This window comes from Erinaceus europaeus, chromosome 15, assembly GCF_950295315.1.
Source record: "Erinaceus europaeus chromosome 15, mEriEur2.1, whole genome shotgun sequence".
Taxonomy (NCBI): Eukaryota; Metazoa; Chordata; class Mammalia; order Eulipotyphla; family Erinaceidae; genus Erinaceus; species Erinaceus europaeus.
Genome location: NC_080176.1, coordinates 22,550,696 through 22,570,504, shown reverse-complemented (window position 1 = coordinate 22,570,504; position 19,809 = coordinate 22,550,696). Strand labels below are relative to the sequence as shown.

At 61.0% G+C, this 19,809-nt stretch overlaps 1 protein-coding gene across 1 annotated transcript in view; it reads right to left on the bottom strand.

Annotated features, from left to right (window-relative positions):
* Positions 1–19,809, bottom strand: part of SDK1 (sidekick cell adhesion molecule 1) — a 486,407-nt gene that overhangs the window by 24,572 nt on the left and 442,026 nt on the right. The window contains exons 20-31 of the mRNA XM_060173224.1: positions 19,413–19,511; positions 17,004–17,195; positions 15,324–15,445; positions 12,899–13,008; positions 10,863–11,013; positions 9,401–9,638; positions 7,681–7,796; positions 6,679–6,868; positions 5,666–5,764; positions 2,650–2,844; positions 1,620–1,821; positions 1,134–1,237 (exon numbers count right to left, since the gene is read on the bottom strand). Coding sequence (XP_060029207.1) covers positions 1,134–1,237; positions 1,620–1,821; positions 2,650–2,844; positions 5,666–5,764; positions 6,679–6,868; positions 7,681–7,796; positions 9,401–9,638; positions 10,863–11,013; positions 12,899–13,008; positions 15,324–15,445; positions 17,004–17,195; positions 19,413–19,511 — 1,818 coding nt within the window. The remainder of the gene's footprint in view (positions 1–1,133; positions 1,238–1,619; positions 1,822–2,649; positions 2,845–5,665; positions 5,765–6,678; positions 6,869–7,680; positions 7,797–9,400; positions 9,639–10,862; positions 11,014–12,898; positions 13,009–15,323; positions 15,446–17,003; positions 17,196–19,412; positions 19,512–19,809) is intronic.

Here is a 19,809-nt window from a genome sequence, read left to right as displayed (position 1 = left end):
TCCCGGGACAGCCAGCCAGGGCTGAGGTGGCAGCCATTGTCCTGTGTCCTGGGGCTTGGGTCTGCCTCCTGGGGTGATAGGCCGATGAAGATGCTGAATGGCAGCTAGGACCCCTGCCATCCTGGCCCCACCCTGCCTGACCTCCAGGCACCAGCTGGCTCCTCTACTCCACCTCCCCCAGGCACATCCTGTCCTCTCTCTGGTGTTGCTGGGAGCCTGGGGTCCGTGCTAGGCCCCCACTAAATGCTCAGACCCAGTGCAGCTGCTGCTCCACCACCTGCGTTTTTCAAGCTGAAAGTCGCTGGAGGGGCTTCTGTGGAAGCATGGTGACATCCCCTGTGGGATCTGTCCCCAAAGCACAGGGGTGTGCCCCCCCCCCCACCAGGAGGCACAGAGTGGGAAGGTGTCTATCAGGGGGTCCAAGCGCCCTCAGCTGGGCTCCTGTGGCTGTGAAGGGGGCCCTCTCACTCATCCGCCCAACATTTATCTGTCAACGTCCACCCCTGGCCCTGAGCCCACAGTTGCTCGGCCATCTTGTCCCCTGGGTCACCCGTCCTGCATCAAGATAGAAGTGGGACCCCAGAGCCCCTGCCCCACTAGGGAAAGAGAGAGACAGGCTGGGGGTATGGATTGACCTGCCAATGCCCATGTTCAGCGGGGAAGCAATTACAGAAGCCAGACCTTCCACCTTCTGTATCCTGTGATGATCCTGGGTCCATACTCCCAGAGAGATAAAGAATAGGAGAACTATCAGGGGAGGGGATGGGACATGGAGTTCTGGGGGTGGGACTAGTGTGTGGAATTGTACCCCTCTTACTCTATGGTCTTGTCAGTGTTTTCATTTTATAAATAAAAACTAAAAAAGAAAAAAACGTGAGGCTCTTGCCAGGAGCCAGAGACTAGGGCACAGGGTAGCATTGCATGTGGGGTCTCTGGACACAACTGTCACACAGAGCTTGGCACGGGTGACAGATGGTGACTCTGAGCTGTGACTGTCACCGTGACGACAATCACGTCACTGTGGAAGTGTCCAAGTCACACGCAGGGCACCTTGGGTGCTCACAGTGTCATGGGGGCAGGGGACCCTGTGGAGGGACAGGCACGTGGCAGAGGGTGGGTCCCCAATGACTCACCATCCTGCAGTGTGGTCACGGCCTCAGTCTCTGCGCTGAAGTCACTGTCCCCAATGTCATTGGTGGCTTTCAGGCGCAGCTTGTAGGAGGTGAAGGGCCTCAGCCTGAAAGAAGGGGACAGTGGGCGGCTGCCCCTCAGGCCCTCCCTGCAGGCTCAGGTGCGAGCCCAGGATGGAGGGGGAGAAGGTTCCAGAAGCAGGGCTGACAGTGAGGCCCAAAGGGGTGACATGGTCACTGGAGTGCTCTAGCTGAGCCCCTGTAGCCTGTCCTGCCCTCTGAGCCTGTCCCTGAATTTGACACTCAGCGGGGGTCCCACTTCCTGCCTGGTAGGCCATCTCTGACCCAGGAGCACTCTGCCTGCTCTGCTGTGGAGGACACCCGTCCCCCAGCACCTGCCCCTCCCCTGCCAGCCCCAACCTCCACCTCCTGGCCCCGTGCCACCAGGGTCCATGTGCGTGACTGGGAGGCCCGTCCTCCGGCTCTCACCTCTCCACGGCGCAGGCCGTGGCCGCGTGGCTCACGGACGAGGAGTAGGTGTGCCAGGCGCCGCTGGGCAGCTCCCGCAGCTGCAGGGTGAAGTAGCGGATGGGCGAAGCCCCGTCGCTGCCTGGCACCCACTGGAGCCACAGGCTACGTGCGGTCACCTCCACCTGGGGCACCAGCAGCTCCCGGGGGGGCGCTGGCCGCTCTGGGGACGGGAGGGGGCCTGAGTGACAAACCCCCGACTCACCAAACCCCACAGGCTGGGGGGTGTCCCTGAGGCTCCTGGCTTGGGGGAACGGGCTGTGGCTTCACCCTTGCCTCCAACACAGCCACCCCACCCCCGCGGGAGGAATAACTGCTTGATTGTTTATTATGCAGATTATTGATTCTGATTAAAATGTTCAGCATGGGATAAAGCAGAATTGATCACTGTGGCATCTGCCAGGAGCTTCCATTCAGCTCTGTCAGCTCTGCTCTCCCCATGACACTCGGCTGGCCTTGGCCCAGTCCCCCTGCACCTGCCCCTGGCCCCGCCCTCTGCACCTGCCCCCAGCCTGGCCTCCCTGCATCCAATGCCCTGCACCTGCCCCTGGCCCAGCCACCCTGCCCCTGCCCCTGGCCTGGCCTCCTTGTATCCAACTCCCTGCACCTGCCCCTGGCCCAGCCCCCTGCACCTGCCCCCAGCACAGCCTCCATTGACCTACCTCCAGCCCTGCTCCCTGTACATGCCTCCTGTACCTGTCCTCAGCTCAACCTCCCTGCATCCAACCCCCTGCACCTGCCCATAGCCCAGCCTCCCTGCATCTAGCCCCCTGGATCCAATGCCCCTGAACCTGCCCCCAGCCCCACTCCCCTGCACCTGCCCCCAGCCCCACCGTCCTGTATCCAGCCCTTTGCCCCTCTTGGACAAACCTCTGGCCTGTCTCACAGGCCCAGGGCATGAGGTCCCCAGAAGCCCCTGGAACCCAGGTCTGAGGAGCAGTGGTGTGGGGGCTGGGTGCAGGGGGTGTGGGGGCCTGTTGCCAGGACTCACCTCTCTTCTCAGTGGTGATGACCGTGGCCTCCAGTGGCTCCCCCCAGCCCTGGCGCGTCTTGGCTGCCAGCCTGAAGAGGTAGGCCTCCTCGGGGGCCAGCTCTGTGGCCGTGAACTGCTGCACTGTGGCGCCCACCTCCACTGTGGTGAACGTGCTGGGGCTGCTGCGAGTCAGGCGGTAGGCAATCTGGTAACCTGTGGAGCAGGGACAGCTGGCACCCCTCCGCTGGCCAGGGACCCCTGCCCAAGGCCACCCCCAACCTCTGTGGGCCTTGGGATTCTGGGAAGCTCAGCTGACCCACCAGCCGGGTGCAGAACCTGTAGGCCAGCGAGCCCAGGCCACTGAGATAGAAGAGCAGCTGGGGCAGGTGGAGGGGGGTGCCACCAGGAGTGAGGGGGTCTAGAATCCCGGGTCTAGATCCAGCTCCTGAGCCCCCCACCCCATAAAAGCTCACTCCTTTGGGTGGGTGGGGAGTCAGAAGCTCCTTCTGCAGTCGTTCAGGTGGCCTGGGCTCCCTTGTGGGGGTCAGCGTCTGGCCTGCGGGCCTGGGCCCAGCCCCTGGTCTTCCCTCGCCCTGCGCCTCCCCCCTGCTCCCACGCTCAGCTCCCTTGAGGCTGGGCCATGGGGTTGCCCAGCAGAGGAGGGGCTCTGTCTTTGAGGTGTTGAGCCCTGGCCATGGGCCCTCCTTGGGGGAGCTGGTTCCCAGCCTCTGCTCTGGATGTCACCCTTCCCAGCCCCGCCTCAGCCTCTGGGTTCCCTACCACACCAGGGTGGGGTCTTCACTCCAGGCCTGGGCCGTCATGCCCCGCTGCATTCTGGACCTATGGTGATCTTGCTCAGGGTGCCCAGTGGTGTGCCCTGCTGCCCAGGACAGAAAGGGCAGCACAGGACACCGAGGGGTCACTACTTAGGCCCTGGCCCGGCCTCTGGGACATGAGGCTGACCAGCCCCTCACTGCAGCCCTGCTGGGCCCACCCTGGCAGACAGCATGTGGCTGAGCACAGGATGGCGGTGGCATTTGCAGTCTGAACAGGTCACAGTCACTGCCCCATGACATGGATGTAACGTCACAGCCTCAGCTCGGGAGATAGCGTGTGGACACTCAGGGGCAGTGCAGTGTGTGTCCAGCTGCAGGAAGCTTGGGCACCAGCTCTGCCTCTGATCCAGCCCAGTTTCTGTTCCTCTGCCTACAATATGTCCTGAAATTATGGGAGCATTGGCCCCCCTGCGGCCACTGGGCCCATGCTGGTCTGACACAATCCTAAGGTTCCCTGGCTTGGGATGGTGGGCGCAGCCCTTCTCCACATACAGGGACCTATAGCTCTGCACTTAGAGGGAAGTGTGCCCTCTGGCAAAGGCTCTAGCAAGATCAGAAGTGTCGCTTGCTGAATCTCAGCCTCAGAGTGGGAAGACTGTGGGGTGTGTGTGTGTGTGTGTGTGTGTGTGTGTGTGTGGCCAAGCCTGGTCCATATGGGGAGAGGTTCTGCTAATGCCAGAGCTCTGAGGGCAGGGCCAACACAAGCCACATGGGTCTGAGGCCAAGAGGAGGATAGGAGTGAGATGAAGGGGACTCTGGGCAGACCGGGCCCCCAGAGTCCCCTGGGAGAAGTGAGAGTCTCAGGCAGCAGGAGCTGAGGGGAGTGTCCTCAGTTCTCTCCCACCCTAGCAGCAGGGGTGGGAGGGGTGCTGTTTCCCTTGGAGAGGGGGGAAACCGAGGCACAGAGAGCCATGACTGTGTTCAGGTGTGGCTGAGTTCAGGCTATGTCTTCTAGCCTCCCCCATCCTGCCTTTTTATTCATTTAGAGATTTATGTAGCCATTTATCAATGAGACAGGCCCAGCGCCACCTCTGGGCATGGCAGGGTGTGACTGGGCCAGCAGGCAGCCTGGAAGGAGCAGCAGTGCTCAAGGTCACCATGAAGGTCAATGACTGAGGAGCACTCAGCTCCTGGCAGAGCACCTCTCCTGGAGGCACCTGAGGGAGAGTCTTGGGGTCACGCCCTGCCCAGAGGCGATGGGGGAGCCCCGCTCGGGCCACAAGCATGAGCCCCCCCTCCCTGTCCCACAGAGTCCTTTGGGTGCTCAGTCCTTCCCGACACCCCCAGCTGCCCTCAGCACCCAATCTCAAGCTTTCTGCTCTTCTTTTTCTCAAAAGAGCAAACGACCCTTTTGTTGCTCCCCAACAAATCGTAGAGACCTCATACCCAGAGAGGAAAAGTGCTGAGCTCCAGCCTGCACCCTCAGACTCAGGATCTCACTGCCAGCCACCCGGAGGGGACACCCTGGGGTCTCTACAGCTGTTCCCAGGCCACTGCAGCCCTTGTCACAAGCTGGCATCTACCCCCCTCCTGAGGATGTGTTGCCCCTCCATTCCCCTCTGGGAATCCACCAGGCCGGAGACCCTGCCTGCAGCTGGGCCCCTGCGACACCGGCCACTCTGCCCCCTGTGGTGGCATGAGGGCTTGCACCTGCCCCTCAGGTACCAGGGGTCATCTCTGGGCTGGCGGTAGCCGTTCATGGCCCCCCTCCCCATGCTGCCCAGGCTCAGTACCCAGAAGGCCCTTAATGTCACTCCAAGAGGTGGAGAAATAAAGGAATGGATGATTAAAAAAAAAAAAAAGATTTGCAGTTTCGGGGAATGAGGAGAAACCAGAACTTCTCATCATGGTCACCCGAGCGGCTCAAGTGGAAACAGCGCCCGGGACCCAGGCAGCAGCTCACCTGCTAAGGACCAGGTGGCGCCTACAGCACCACAGAGGCATCGGCCCTGCGTCTTCTCTGGACATCAGGCACGTCACCCCCACACCTAGGGCCTGGGCTGGCTGAGGGGGCCGGCTACAGGGGTGCCGACTGACCCCCACTAGCCGATGTGGGAAGAAACTCTAGGAGACCTTGGCACGTGGCTCCGGAGAGAACTCTAGGCTGCTTAGGTGGGCCCCCACATCCCCCGGGCCCTTGGCTGGGTCTGCGCTGGGTGGGCCCCCCGACCCCCCAGCTGGGTCTGGCTGTGTCTTACCCAGGATGATGCCGTTGGGCTCCTCAGGGGGCTGCCACACTATGCGCACAGAGGTGAGCCTGACTTCTGGGAACACGAGCCTTACTGGGGGTCCTGGCGCTGCAGAAAGATGGGGACATGTGATCCGGGGCCAGGCAGGAGCACGGCCACCCCCACGAGCACCCAAGATGGCACGGGGTAGGCTGGGGCCCGTGCTCAGGGAGCCTGGCTGGGCCGTGAACAGCCCTATGCACTTCTGAGGCCTCGCTTGGGTCCTGCCCTGTGCTTCTCCGGCTTCCCAGGCGGGGCCCAGAAAGGAGGCTAGGAGTGGCGTGGGTGCTGGGTGCTGGGTGCAGACGCCCATCTCGGCACTGCCCTGTTCTGAAGAGGGAGCTGTGGGTGTGTGCCTGGAGGGCAGAGCGCAGGCCTTACTGAGCACAAGGCCCTGGGCTGGAGCTCCTGTCGCACACTGAGCACTGCGCACAGCACTGTGGGAGCTCCAGGGATAGGGGGGCAGTGCTGTGTCTCTCTCTTCTCCTCCCCCACCACATGACAGGAAAGAGAACTGGGCTGTGGAGGCTTCTGGGGAGGGGGCGGCCCAGGCCCCAGGCCCCGGTTTGTTTATTGCTCTGAGGACATCCACCACACACAGGGCAGTTTGGTGAGTCCCAGGGCCACAGCCCTTGTGGCATGTGCAACAGGGACAGGCAAGCTTGTGGGTGGCTCCAGGGCTTCCTGGGGGCACTGAGTCCTGAGTCAGCCCAGTGAGTCAGCCCAGAGCAGCCTTCCACATTTTCAGCTGTGCTGTGACCCTGGCCTTGGAGTGCAGTGAGAGCTAGGGGGGCCATGGGTGACAGCCAAGCCCAGAGCCCACTGCCCCCAGGTGATGCCCTGACAGGGAGGGAAGGCTCTGACTGGCTTTGAGGGGCTGATTTCTGGACCCTCCGGGGGCCGAGGCACACAGGAGCTTGGGGGCTGGTGAGCGGATACCCCCGAGTCAGGTCTGAGGCCCTGTGAGGCTGGGGGACATGTACCGTCATCCTTGGTCCTCTCTAGCAGCAGGGGGGCACTGGGGACCCCGTTGCCGATGCGGGTGAAGGCCAGCACCTGCAGCTCATAGAGCACGAATTTGCGCAGTTCCCCGAGCAGCGCCGACTGCGTGTGGTTCCCCCTCACCACGTGGCAGCTGGGCTCCACATCCAGGTCCTTGGCCCGGAACAGGACCTGTGGCCAGAGGGTGGCTTGGGCGAGGTGACCAAGGGGCCACCCGTCTCCCCTGCCCGTCCCGAGTGTGGGGGTTGGAGCCAGCTTTCAGCTTGGAGCTTCTGCTGAGCCAGCCACCCTCATGCGGGGTCCTCTTCCTGTGCCCCAGACCCTCCACAGCCACACTCTCTGAGCACCCTGAGCCTGGCCCCCGAGGAGGCGGTGAAAGGTGGGGTATCAGGGAGGAGGGTGCTCCCAGCATGCTGACACCCATCCGCAGGTCCACACACGGGGACTGTCTGATGGGGTAGGACAGGTAGGGACGCAGAGGAACCGGAGGCTCAGGAAGGACAGGGGAGGCTGGGAGTCAGGGTGGCAGTTGGGGACGCAGCCTCGTTGACCACAGCAGGGAAAGCCCTGCCATAGCATGGGGGGTCGCTGGGGAGAGGAAGGGCGGCCTGCCCTGCACCCTGGTCTGGGTGACTGTGAGAACTGCCCAGCCAGTCGTGGTGCTGGGCCCTCATAGCTGGGCCCTGCAGGAGGGCGGGGCCACCATGAGGCACGGGCCACACATGCACACACACACATGTGTACACACATGCACTCTCACAGTGCAGTACATACAGACACACACAGGGCACTCACACACCCATAAGCACTGCTTTCTAGGAAGGGCCACAAGCTTCCCTGCCCTGCCCTGCCCTTCTGCAGGGTTGGAGGCCTGGATCTCTGGGCACACTGGAGAGGCTCATGCTATGCCAGACTCTGTGGTGTGGCAAGGGACGTGGGGTTCTTGGTTGGGGGGCCCAGCCACAGCACCTGGAGACACTGACCTTATAGCCCAGGATGAGCCCGTTCTGGTCCTGCTCTGGCACAGACGCCCAGGTGAGCAAGATCTGGGTGGAGCTAACGGCCTCAGCAGACACGTTCCCAGGGGGGGCAGAGGGCACTGCAGGGATAGAGAGGCCGCTGGCACCCCAAGGTGCGGCTCCCATAGAGAGAGGTTTGCTTGTGCAAGACAGTACCCAAGTGTGAGTGCCTGAATGATCCGCCCGGACACCAAGCTCTGTGACATTCGTAGCCGCCCCACAGGTCCCGGCATTTAGGGGCTTGGTAAGCCTGTGGTCGTCCGGCCTGACTGAGCCCCCCTCTGACTCTGCAGCCACTGTGGGGCTGGGGGCTCTGCCTCCAACAGGGGCCTCCAGATGCCAGCTCTAAACTCAGGGCTTTGTGGGGGGTAGGGAGGGAGTAGGGAGAGGGGGCAGTGGTCTGGTGTGCAGGAAGCAAAGGTCACCGAGCACCACCTGTGCCCCACCCCCCATGCTAGAGGCCCCTAATACGGGACCACAGGAAACCCCACTGTGACCTCATGAAGGGGCACCCTTACGGGAAGGAGTCCCATGGGAAGCGGTGCGCTGGGCAGGCACTTGTTACACTTCAGGTGTCATTCAGATGGGTAAAGATGGGGGGCCCTGTGCCCTGGGCCTGCCCCAGGGACTCTGTCATCCTGTGTGTCTCGTTCTTATGGGCCTGTCAGTCAGAAACTTCAAGAACCAGATCTCTCTGTCGCTCTCCAGCTAGCTTCAGAAGTTTTCTTCCTTTGGGACACTGTGCTGGTGTGTCCCTCAGAATCCTTCCAGGCCGTTCTGCTCAGTGCTAAGGTTCTGAGGCTGATAGTAACAGCTCTCTTCTGAGACTGTGTGTGGTGTGTATGTGTGAGTATGTGTGTGATGTGAGTGTGTATGTTTCAGTCTCTGTGTACTAGTGTGTGTGTGAGTGAGTGTGTGTTAGTGTGTGAGACCATGTGCACTATGTGTGCTTAACCTGGTGTGCTACTGCCCAGCCCCCTTGACATTGTGAGTGTGTGTTAGCATGTGAGTATGTGCTAGTGTGTGTGACTGTGTGTGTGTGTGTGTGTGACTGTCTCTGTGTATGGGTGCATGACTGTGTGTATGTGGTTGTGTGTGTGTGAGTGTGAGTGTGTGTGTGGGTGTGACTGTGTGTATGTGAGTGTGACTGTGTGTGTGTGTGACTGTGTATGACTGTGTGTTAGTGGGCACAATCACAGCTGTGCCCGCCATGCCATTTCTGTGGTAAACCTCCAGCTGGAAGGAGAGCCGAGGTGTGAGTGGCCTGGCTGCACTGCACACCCCCTTCTGCCAGGGCCTCCTGATGACCCCACACTGCCCTTCAGTGGCCTCCCTGTCCAGGGTCTCCTGGGCTCCCGAGAGTCCTCACGTGGCAGTCCCTCTGCTTCTCTTCTCCACCCCGGCCCTGCCCAGGGAATCAGGAGAGACCTGCATGCTGCTCTGCTCAGGGTGTGTCTGCCAGCCGGAGTCTGAGGGATAGTGGGCTGGGCCTGCTGAGGGCCCCTGGCTCTGGGCCTCCTTAGTCATGGTGCAGGAATGCCACACCGGCAGGTTTCCGGCCCGGTGCCAGGCTGGTGCATGAGGACAGTGGAGGCTGATCCCACTCGGGCCGGCAGGGGGCCAGCCCTGAAACCAGTCCCCCGGGGGCCAGGGAGGACACTTGGGGCCAGGCAGGGCCGCTCACCTGACTCCCGTGTGCGGCCACGCACAGCCTCGCTCCAGGGCCCAGCCCCGATGGCGTTGAAGGCCTGCACCTGCAGCTCATACTCTGTCCACTCCTCCAGCTCCTCCACCGTGAACTCGCGCTCCAGACGGTCACTGATGACCTGGGCCAGCGCCGCAGATGGCAGGTCGGGGCGCCAGTAGCGGATCCTGTAGCCCACGGACTCGGGGTTTCCGTTGTACTGGGAGTCGGGCAGAGGCTGCAAGCGACGGTGTCTGGTGAGTCCCCAGAGGCCCCAGGGTGGTGTAGGTGGCTGGCCTTGTGGGGAGACCTTGCCCTCTTTGGGGGCACTGGGAGGCTGCTGGTCAGTGGGCCCTGCTGCTGGACGTGGCTTTGCCCTCGTGATGGCCGGGCACCACTGCCCCCCCAGCATTTTTCTGGGGTTCTGTGGGGGCAGTTTTGACTGAGAACTTGGCACTCCCAGCACCCAGCACTCCAGTTGTCTTCCTCCAAGGTCAGTCCTTCTCAGTCTGAGATGGCAGTGAGTAGGCCTCACTGGTAAGATATGGGGGTGGGGGGCAACAGAGACCCTCATCAGGTCGAGTGCACTCCCTACCCTGTCTGAGGCCCTGGCTTCAAGCCCTGCCACCACACGGGAGCTCCATGGATGGGGGGGGGGGGAGCAGTGTCTCTCTGTTCTCTCTCTCTCTTTCTCTCTCTTTTTTGCCTCCAGGATTATCGCTGGGGCTTAGTGCCTGCACTATGAATCCACTGCTCCTGGAGGCCATTTCCCCCCATTTTGTTGCCTTTGTTGTTATCATTGTTATTGTTGCCATTGATGTTGTTGTTGGATAGAACAGAGAGAAATGGAGAGAAGAGGGGAGACGGGGGAGAGAGAGAGAGAGACACCTGCAGACCTGCTTCACTGCGGTGAAGCGACTCCCCTGCAGGTGGGGAGCTGGGGGCTCGAACTGGAATCTTTACGCTGGTCCTTGTGCTTTGCACCACATGTGCTTAACCCACTGTACCACTGCAAGCCTCCTGTTCTCTCTCCCTTGGCCTTCAAGGCTATTACTGGGGCTCAGTGCTGACACTATGAATCTGCTGTTCCTGGCAGCCATTCTTTCCATTTTATTGGACAGGGCAGAGAGAAATTGAGAGGAGGGAGATAGAGAGGGAGAGACACCTTCCCTCTGCAGGTGGGGAGCTAGATCCTTGTGTGGTCCTTGCACTTAGTACTATGTGTGCTTAACTGTGTGTGTCACCACCCGGCCCCCTCTTCTCTCTCTTTAAATATGAAGGTGAAGACACAGGGCCTGGAAGGCTGATAGGCTTGGCACATGCCTGAGCCTGAGTCCCTTCCCTAGGGTCCACTAAGCTAACAGCAGCCCTGCCAGTTAAGGGTGCAGTGTGATGCCCTGGCTTACCCGGGGGCTGGCCTGTCGCTGAGTGGGGGTGTGTCCACCCCCCAGATCCCACTCACCACCCAGCGTAGCCGCAGACTGGTCTCACTGGCTGTCCTGACGGTGAGGCTGGAGGGGGCCACATCAGGTGGGGCCTGCAGCGTCTGGATGACCCTGGAGGACTGGCTGGCGGGGCTGGCACCCACCACATTCACCTGCCGCAAGCGGAATCTGGGGACACATGCAGCCCAGTCATACCCGGCCCGAGGACAGGGCAGGACAGGTCCTGCCTCTCGATCCCAGGAGAGGCGGCTCTGAGGATGTGTTCCCAAGGCTCAGGTGACCTCTCTCCAAACAGGCTCATTAAGAGTGAGGATGAGGAAGGTCACCCAGCTGGGAGAGCACAGGACTCGCCCACTTGAGGTCCCAGGTTCAATCCCTACTTTCACTGTAAGCCAGAGCTGAGCTGCCCTCTGGCCTCTCTCATAAAATGAAATCAGTCTGTAAAACGCAAATCAGAGGCCCAGAAATAGCTCACCAGCCATGATGAGGCCCTGGGCTCTCATCCGGATAAGCACCAAGTCACGGGAGCTTCGTGGAGGTGGAGCAGTGCTGTGGTTTCTCTCTCTCTCTCTCATCCTTTCCTCTTTCTCTTCCTCTGTCAGGTCAGGGGATAAGTGGTCCCTGAGCCCCCAGGTGGACTCTGGGGAACCCTGGACAAATCAACTGTTCCCCATATCCTGAGCCAGGAGGGAAGAGTGGGGTCTGCACTCTCCGTGGCTATTTTCTTTTCTTTTTTTTTTTTTTGCCTCCAGGGTTGTCACTGGGGCTTGCTGCCAGCACTACAAATCCACTGCTCCTGGTGGCCATTTTTTCCATTTTATTGGACAGGACAGAGAGAAATTGAAAGAGGAGGGGAAGACAGAGGGAGAGAGAGAGAGAGAGACACCTGCAGACCTACTTTGCTGTTTGTGAAGCTGCCCCCCTGCAGGTGGGGAGCAGGGGCTCGAACCGGATCCTTGTGTGGGCCCTTGTGCTTTGTACTTCATGAGTTTAACCTGGCCCCTGTGGCCATTTTCAATGCCAGCTGCTCTCTATTTATATGCAAGGTGATTTGAACTAGGAGACAAAAACTCCCCAAATGCATACACACACACACACACACACACACACACACACACACACACACACACACACACACGAGGCCCCTGGTGTGTAACCACAGCTCCTGGTCTTTGGAACCATCTGCCAGTATGGGATAATGCTTCACGGCGAGTCATCTCTGCTTTCTCCGAAGCCGAGCATGTGGCCTCATCTTAGGAGATGTTGGAACGGAGATAAGCAACATAGCACCCTGACTGGGCTTTTTTCCTTTAAACACCAACTTGGTTTTGTACTGGAGAGAAAGTCCCTGAGGAGGAGGCTGCAGCTCCTCAGGCCTTCCCTGAGCTGCCACTCTGTCTGCAGAAGGAGCATCAGAGCAAGGCGTACGCGGCAGGGCAGGCCGGCCAGTCAGAAGACAGGCATCTGCACTCATGTAGGACTGAGGTAATGAGGGGAGTGGTGGGTGGGGGGGAAGGGAGAGGGGTCTAGTGGACAGGGCTGATGTGGGAGCTCATTTTGAAGAGGGGGTGCTGCACTTCTCAGACTCCCATGGCAGGGAAACGGCCCCACTGGCCAAGTGCGGGACTTACATGCCCAAGACTCTGGTTTGATCCCTGGGCCACAGATGCCAGAGTGATGCTGGACTCCTCTCTCTCTCTTTCCCTCTCTGTGTCATGAAAATTCCCCTCTCTCATGTGACATGAATAAAACTAAACTTCAAAGTAAAATCACTGTTATCTTGTAAAGCAAGGTTATCTCACAAACAAGCCAAGTGAGTGAGTCACGTTAAAGTGGCCGGCAGCTGCCTGAGGCTCCTGGCTGCAGCCTGGGTGATAGAAGGTGGTGTGGGTGACAGGGCTGGTGTGTTTGACAGGGCATGGTGTGGGTGACAAGGCCATGTCCCTTGGGCCTGTCTGTGGGCATGTGGAATAACACTCCCCTCCCCACCTGGCACCTCAGTCTGACATCGGCTCCTGTCGTCACAGCTCTGCCCTGCACAGGGACACCTCACCTGTAGTGTGTGTAAGGTGTGAGGTTTGGGATGTCCAGCGTCTGGGCGTCAGGCTTGTTTTCCTTCTCATACAGGCTCACCCACTCCTCCTCATCGCCGATGGCCCCCACCTGTGGAGAGGGAGGTGCTCACCAGCCTAGGTCACAAGGGGTCCCCATAGCGGGGCGGTCCCCCACACACTCGCCACCCCCAAAGCCCTCTGCCCTCTGTCCTCCCGGCCATGATGAGCATCAGTTGGGTCTGGGCCCTGTCTGGCAAAGGAGCTGCTCCAGCTGTGGTCTCAGAGTCCCATAGGGACAGACCACTGGGCCACCCTGCCTGGTGACTTGTGCCCCAGCCAGTTGTGTGACAGGACCCTTTGCACAGGCCGTATGACCCAGCCCCTCTCCCCATGGGCCCAGTGCCCATCATAACCCGTGAGCACTGCCCCGAGAACTGGGTGCTCTGGGACCAGCCTCCATCTCCTCAGGGTGGCTGTTGCCCCTTTAATCTGTTTTCCTCACACCCACTCTTGCCTCTCAGTTCACAGGCCTGGAGTGACATGATTCATATCTTCAGTCGGGTGACACTCGCCAGTCTGCCTTGGCAGCCGGTGGGTGCACTTTGCTCAGCTGGGACTCTATGGTACCCACCTACTCCTCCTACCCCAGACACACCCCAGGTGCCAGCTCTGGCCTGGGACCCCTTCCCGCCCCTACAGAAGTCTCACACCACCAGGCCTGTCCTGCCGTGTGCACTGAGACCTCATGCTGGCTGGGGAGCCCAGGGCCCCTCTCTGCTGCTTCTATACCCCTGACCCCCAAATTCTGACCTTGGGGGCGGGGCCCTGCAGTGTAGGCTGTGGGCACAAAGGGCTAGCCCAGGGCCGAGCAGTGACCTGTGCAGATGACCTCAGTGAGAGGCCCAGGGGAGCAGGACCTGTGGGCCTACAGGCCTGAGTTCGAACCCCAGCACTGCACATGCCAGGGTGATGTTCTCTCTTTCTGTCTTTTGCTAATAGAAAAATACATCTTGGAAACAAACAAAATACAACAAATGCCCTTTACCCCAAGGACCAGGACAGCAGAGAACCATGGAGGACTGCACCTGGTTCCCACTTCCTGGTCTCGCGCCCAGCTAAGAATCCCTGGAGAGGCTGGGTTGAAGGGTGCCTGTGGCTGCCTCCCCTCTATCCTCGTCTCCACAGCCTCACATGGCCACCCATCCTTGCAGCTGCCTGACTCCTGTGTGGGGTGGGGCAGCAGGCAGGGGGCTGGGAAGCCCCCAAGATCAGGACCCGGCTGGGCAGTGGGGCAGACTGGGGGGCACCCGCTTCTCTCTGATGGCACTGCCACAGGCTCCACTGGTCGGGCTCCTGCATGGCTTAGGCCACCCCTATGTGGGCTAATGAGGGGAGGCAAACGGCGGGGGATCCTGATGAGAAATGGTGCCGTCTTCAGAACGCCCGTTCCCAGGGCCCGGCCGGGTCAACAGGCAGAAAGCCGGATGTTGCGGCACCCCTCAGATAGGAGCCACCAGGCCAAGCCCTACCCTCAGCTGCCATTTTCGATAAAGTATTATTGGAACTGGGCCATGGCCGCCTGCTGGCTGTTAACAGTGGCTTCTGGTTCCGCGGCAGAGATGAGGAGCTGGGGGAGAGAAGACCACCCAGGCAGGCACGGCCCCTCCTGTCGGCTCTTGTTTGGGTTTCCCAGGCAGGCACCTCTGAGTGTTCTAGAAGGAGCTATCACTAATGACTCTGATGGAGGAGGAATTGACTCTGCGGGAGGCTGGGATTCTGAAGGGCTTTCTCCTCCTGAGGAGGCACCAACAGCACTTAGCTACCCTGTCACCAAGGCACAAGGGCCACAGGCAGCAAATGCTGTTCCACAGGGGTCTCCTCAGGGCCCATTAGAGCTGCCCCCACCCCGGGAGCTGGCTTGCCCTCCCACCCTGCTGGCCAAGCCCTCCGACACACTCAGCAGGGCAGTCTGACTTCAGGGCACGTCACTGCTCTGGGGACACCTGCTTCCTTCTTCCGTCCCTCAAGCGTCCAGGCCACCTCTGCGCACCCCACCCCCATGGCCTGCCTCTGGCCTCTCTAGTTCAATGAGCCCCACTCAGTCTCTTCATAGTGCCCATGACCTGGCCCTGTGCCTTGTGTGCCCCCACCTGGCCTTGTGTCCCCCCAGAGCCCCCATCTCTGTGTCCCCATGCCTACCAGCCCTGTGCCCCCTAATGGCCCCCACTCCAGTGCCCCCCACCTGGCCCTGTGCCCCCCACTCCTGTGCTCCCCACCTGACCCTGTGCTCCCTTTGTGCCACCTACCCCTGTGCTCCCCTAGGGCCCCACACCCCTGTGGCCCCCTGTGTCTGCCACCCTTGTGCCCCCCATGTCCCACACCCCTGTGCCCCCGTGTCCCCCACCCCTATGCCCCCATGCCCACCTGGCCCTCCACGATCCAGCGGCAGATGGCTGTCTTGCCGTCGTAGCCGGGCCGGAACTGCAGCGTGGCAGAGCGGGGGCTGATGTTGGAGATGACCAGGTTGGATGGGGCTCCCGGTAGCTCTGGGAGGGCGGGGGTCAGGGGTCAGGTCATGTGCACAGAGGCCCCACACAGGCTGTCAAGCCTGGAGAGAAGAGGTGCCCCACCTGGCAGTGACAGCACCAGCCCAGGTTCCCTGGGGGGAGCAGGTCACTTGTAGATGACTCCCCCCCAGCCTGCAGGTGGGGCACCCTCGGCTGATAGAACTGGGGGTCACTCCCAGCTGTGCCCATAGGGCCTGTCCGCCTCCAGCCTGGCAGGGCAGAGTGGGGGTGGGTGGTGGGTGGCTGCAGCATGCTGCTCAGCCAGCAGGTGTGGCATCTTGAGCTGCCTCCTAGCAGGCCCTGTTTCCAAGGCAACAGCATCCAGGTGAAGGTGCCGCCTCACACAAGCCCGCCATCAGTTGCTGAGGCAACAAGCAGGGGTGGTGGGCTCCAAGCAGGGTGTCCACCTTCCGGGCCCCTCCGGGTCCTTCCTATACATTCAGCGGAGGCCCCGTGCTCGGCTGTCCCCACCCATGTCAGGCCCATTCTGAAAAGAAACACTGAGCCTGGTGAGAACTTGGTGTGGCTGTGAATGCAAATGAGGGGGGGCCGGAAAGGAGAGGGAGAAAATAAGAGAGAGGGAGGGAGAGAGGAAGAGAGAACAAGAGAGGGAGAGAGAGAGAGGGGGAAATGAGAGAGGACAGGGAGAAAATAAGAGAGGAAGAAAGACAGGAAGAGAGACAAGAAGGAGAGAGGAAGAGAGAGGTAGAGAGATAAGAAGAAAATAAGAGAGGGAGAAAGGAAGAGAGAGAACAAGAAAGGGGGGGAGTGAGAGAGGGGCAGGAGAGGGAGAGGAGGAGCAGCAGGTGAGAGGAGGAGCCCTGGAGCCTTCCTGGCCCCGGGTGCAAGAAACAGGCCTAGCATGGAGGGGGCAGGGGGCTGGGAGTGCACAGGCAGGGGTGGAGGCCCTCCCCACTCCCCCTTCCCGGCCCAGTGAGCCTGAAGGAGGAAACAGATCAAGGATAAGTGACTCCCCAACCTCTACTGGGGTGTGGCACCTGGGGAGGTAGCCTCAGGACCATGGGGACAGACACAGGGACAGGGATGGCCTCCAGCGCCACCTCAGGTCACAGTGGAGGCCCACGTCCCTCGGACGGTGCCCAGATGGCTCAGGTAGAGCCCAGGTCCCCATGGGACACGGGGACACATGCCAGATACCCCGTGCCCACAGCCGGAAGCATTTCTACCAGCAGGGGGTCTGAGGTGTGGGTTCTGGGACTAACATGTAGCAAAGACGTCACTGACCTTCCTGCAGACAGGGACTACTTTCCTTGTTTGCATGTGGGGCCTTATGCAAAGTAGCTCCTCCTGCTGCCCCCCGAGGTGTGTCCATTGCACCAAGACAGTGTGACACAGCCATTCCTTCACTAACTTGTTAATCACTATTATTATTATCACCGCTAGGGTTGGGCTCTCTTGGTGCCCAAGCCCTATTTTCCCACTCAGGTCCTGGGCAAGGCTGGGGGCCCTGGCTCCCCAGCACCTCAGCAGGCAGCCCCTCCCTCACACAGACAGAGGCCCAGGGGTAGACGCTGACCTGGGGGCACCCCCGAGGAGATGGTAGATGAGGTGACGAGGCCGGCGCCCACGGCAGTCATGGCGGCCACGTCGATGGTGTAGGTGGTGAGCGCGGACAGCCCTTGGATCTTGTACTCGTGGGTCGAGCTGTTGAGTGTGCGTGCCAGGCGGGAGGCGTTCCTGCCGTACCCACCCCAGGACAGTTGGTAGCCTGGGGACAGGACGTGCTGTCAGTCAGGGTGCCCGAGGCGCCAGTAGGGCCAGGGAGTTTAGAGGCCCTTCTGCAGGGAAGCCCCGGAGAGCTCCAGAGTCTTCTCTTAACCCACCGTGGCCTGGTGCCCGGGGAACGAATACCAGACAGGAGGAGGAGGGGTGGTGGTGACCCTCTTGCCCTCTCCCCGGTGGGGTGCCATCCCCAGGGCCCCCCGCCGGGGAAGGACCCCAGGGCCTTGTGCCCATAGGACACTGCTGCCAAGCAGCCTTCCCTGGATTCCCATCACCCTGATGTTAGGGGAAGAGAGGGCAGAGATGGAGAGACAGAGTCGGGGGAGGAGAGATAGCAAGTGCAAGACTATCTGGCGCTGTGCACGGTGCTTCCACACGGTGCCGGGGAAGGTTAATGCCAGTGACCACTGCCTGCTGGGCATGTTGTGCTGCTGGAGCAGCCTGGGACTCTGTGGGCACCAGGTCTGGGGTGGGGCAACACCAGGGCCCAGGGAGGCCAGGGCACCAGGGCTCAGCACCAGGGTCCAGCACATCCGAATTCCCCAAAGACACCTCCATCTGGGGCTGCCTGAGGGCTATGCCCGCTCTGAGCCTCGGCCTCAGATGATGTGACCCCATAGCCCCTGCTCCCAGCCTGTCCCAGTCAGCACAGGGTGCCCTCCCCACATCCAGAGTCCCCATCCTCTTCTGCATCCTCTCCTCCAGTCTCGCTTCTTCTCTGGGTGCAGACCAGGACACACTCACACAGGATTGGGACTGACAGACGGGGAGGATGGGTGACCCCAGTGCTTCAGAGCCCCAGGGGTCTATGTGGGCTGTGCAGGGAGTGGAGGGGTGTTCCGCCCGTTTCTAGCACTAATGGAGACTAATTGAGGGAGCTGGTCTAAAGTCACTTCCCACTGAGCTGCAACCTCCAGCCACCAGCTGTCTGTCTGTGTCCCAGGCTGCAGCAATCAGAGTTTACGGAGAGAGCAGGAGACCCAGACATTCGTGAGGTCTGGCTGGTAGTGGCAGGCGGGATGGCGGCCCTTGAGGGGCTCTCTTATGCATGCACGGGGTACCCAGGAATCCTAAGGGGTGTTGCTCCTGACAGTCTGGGGGAGCTCTGCTCACACATGAAGCTTTTCTTCAGTCAACCCCCCATCTTCAGCCTGGCACAGCTTGGCACAGTCTGGCATGCAGTCATGCTTCCTGGGAAGGGGGTTGCCCGCCTGCCTGTGGGGCCCAGTTCTAGGGGTCCCAGTGAGTTGGGCGGCACCTCCCACGTCCATGTCATTTTTTGAGAGTCAAGTGTCCCTTGCAGCTTGGGACGGGGGTGTGGAGGAGGGACGGGGCGGGGGGAGCATCTGGAGCGAGCCTGGCCAGGCTGGGGTGGGGGGGCAGGCTGTGGCTCACTGGGGAGCTGAGGTCCGGGACAGTCCCTCCCCGGGGAAAAGCTGGGTATTTGTTGAGATCAATAGGAAGAGGAGTCTGTTAAGATCTGTTAGCTGGGGAGAGGCGGTGGCATCAACCCGGAGGACTGTCCTCTCAAGGCCAGGAGGGCTGGACAGAGGGTGGCCCCAAGCCCCAGGCAGCCCCTGCCTTCTGTACCCTGAGCCACATGGAAGCCTCCTGTCTGGAGGGCGGGGGCTGGCCTTGGACATGTCCTCCCTGTGGCTGGAGCGGCTGTGAGGAAGCCATCACCTCCCCTGCTGCCCCTCCTCTGCCCTCCAGGTCTTTCTTCAGGGCCCTGAGTGTCCCATGCCTCCCACAGGTGCCCAGCAGATGGTGTCCTCTGTCCAGCAGAGACCCAGCCCACCAATACCTGAGGCCTCTGTGGAGAACCTCTGCTCTTTGCCAGGACTCCCAGCCTCTCTGTGGAGAACCTCCACCCTCCCCACTGGACTCCCAGGAACCCCTCCCTATTGTGAGGGTCCTGTGTCTGTTGCAAGCTGGGCAGGGACTTCAGGACTGAGACCCTAGAGAAGTCCCCTTCCCCCTGGTGGCAGGGGACCCCGGGGATGGTGGGAGCCCCCTGGGCATGGTCTAGCAACCTACCACACAAAGCAGGCTGAGGAGCGGTCAGCCGCCTCAGTTTCCCCACCTGGAACTGAGTCATGTCAGCACTGAGAGGCCAGGGAGGGGACCAGAGAGGGAAAGGTCTACCAGGAACTGGGGAGCTCAGGTGTGTGGGGACCCCCCCGCCAGCCATGCCCAGGGCTACCTGTGATGATGCCGTTCTTCTCCAGAGGCTCTTGCCAGCTGACTCTAAGCGACGTGTCCAGAATCTCCGTGAAGCTCAGATGGCCCACGGCCCCTGGCTCTGGAATGGAGAGCAGAGGCCTGGGGACCCGCCTCCTTACTCAGAACTCCAGGGACCGCTCTGCTGTCTCCCCAGAGACCCCCCATCACAGGGCTGTGGGCAGTAAACGTGAGCCTCTTGGTCCTTTAGTGCCACCCACCAGCTGGCTAGGGCAGGAGGACAGATCGGTGTGGGGGCTGAGGGCTGAGCCCTACCCTGCCCCTACACACCACCTGCCCCACTCCACAGGTCCTTGTCCTCACCACCTGGCTAGGGCAGGAGGGCAGAGCGGTGTGGAGGCTGAGGACTGAGCCCCACC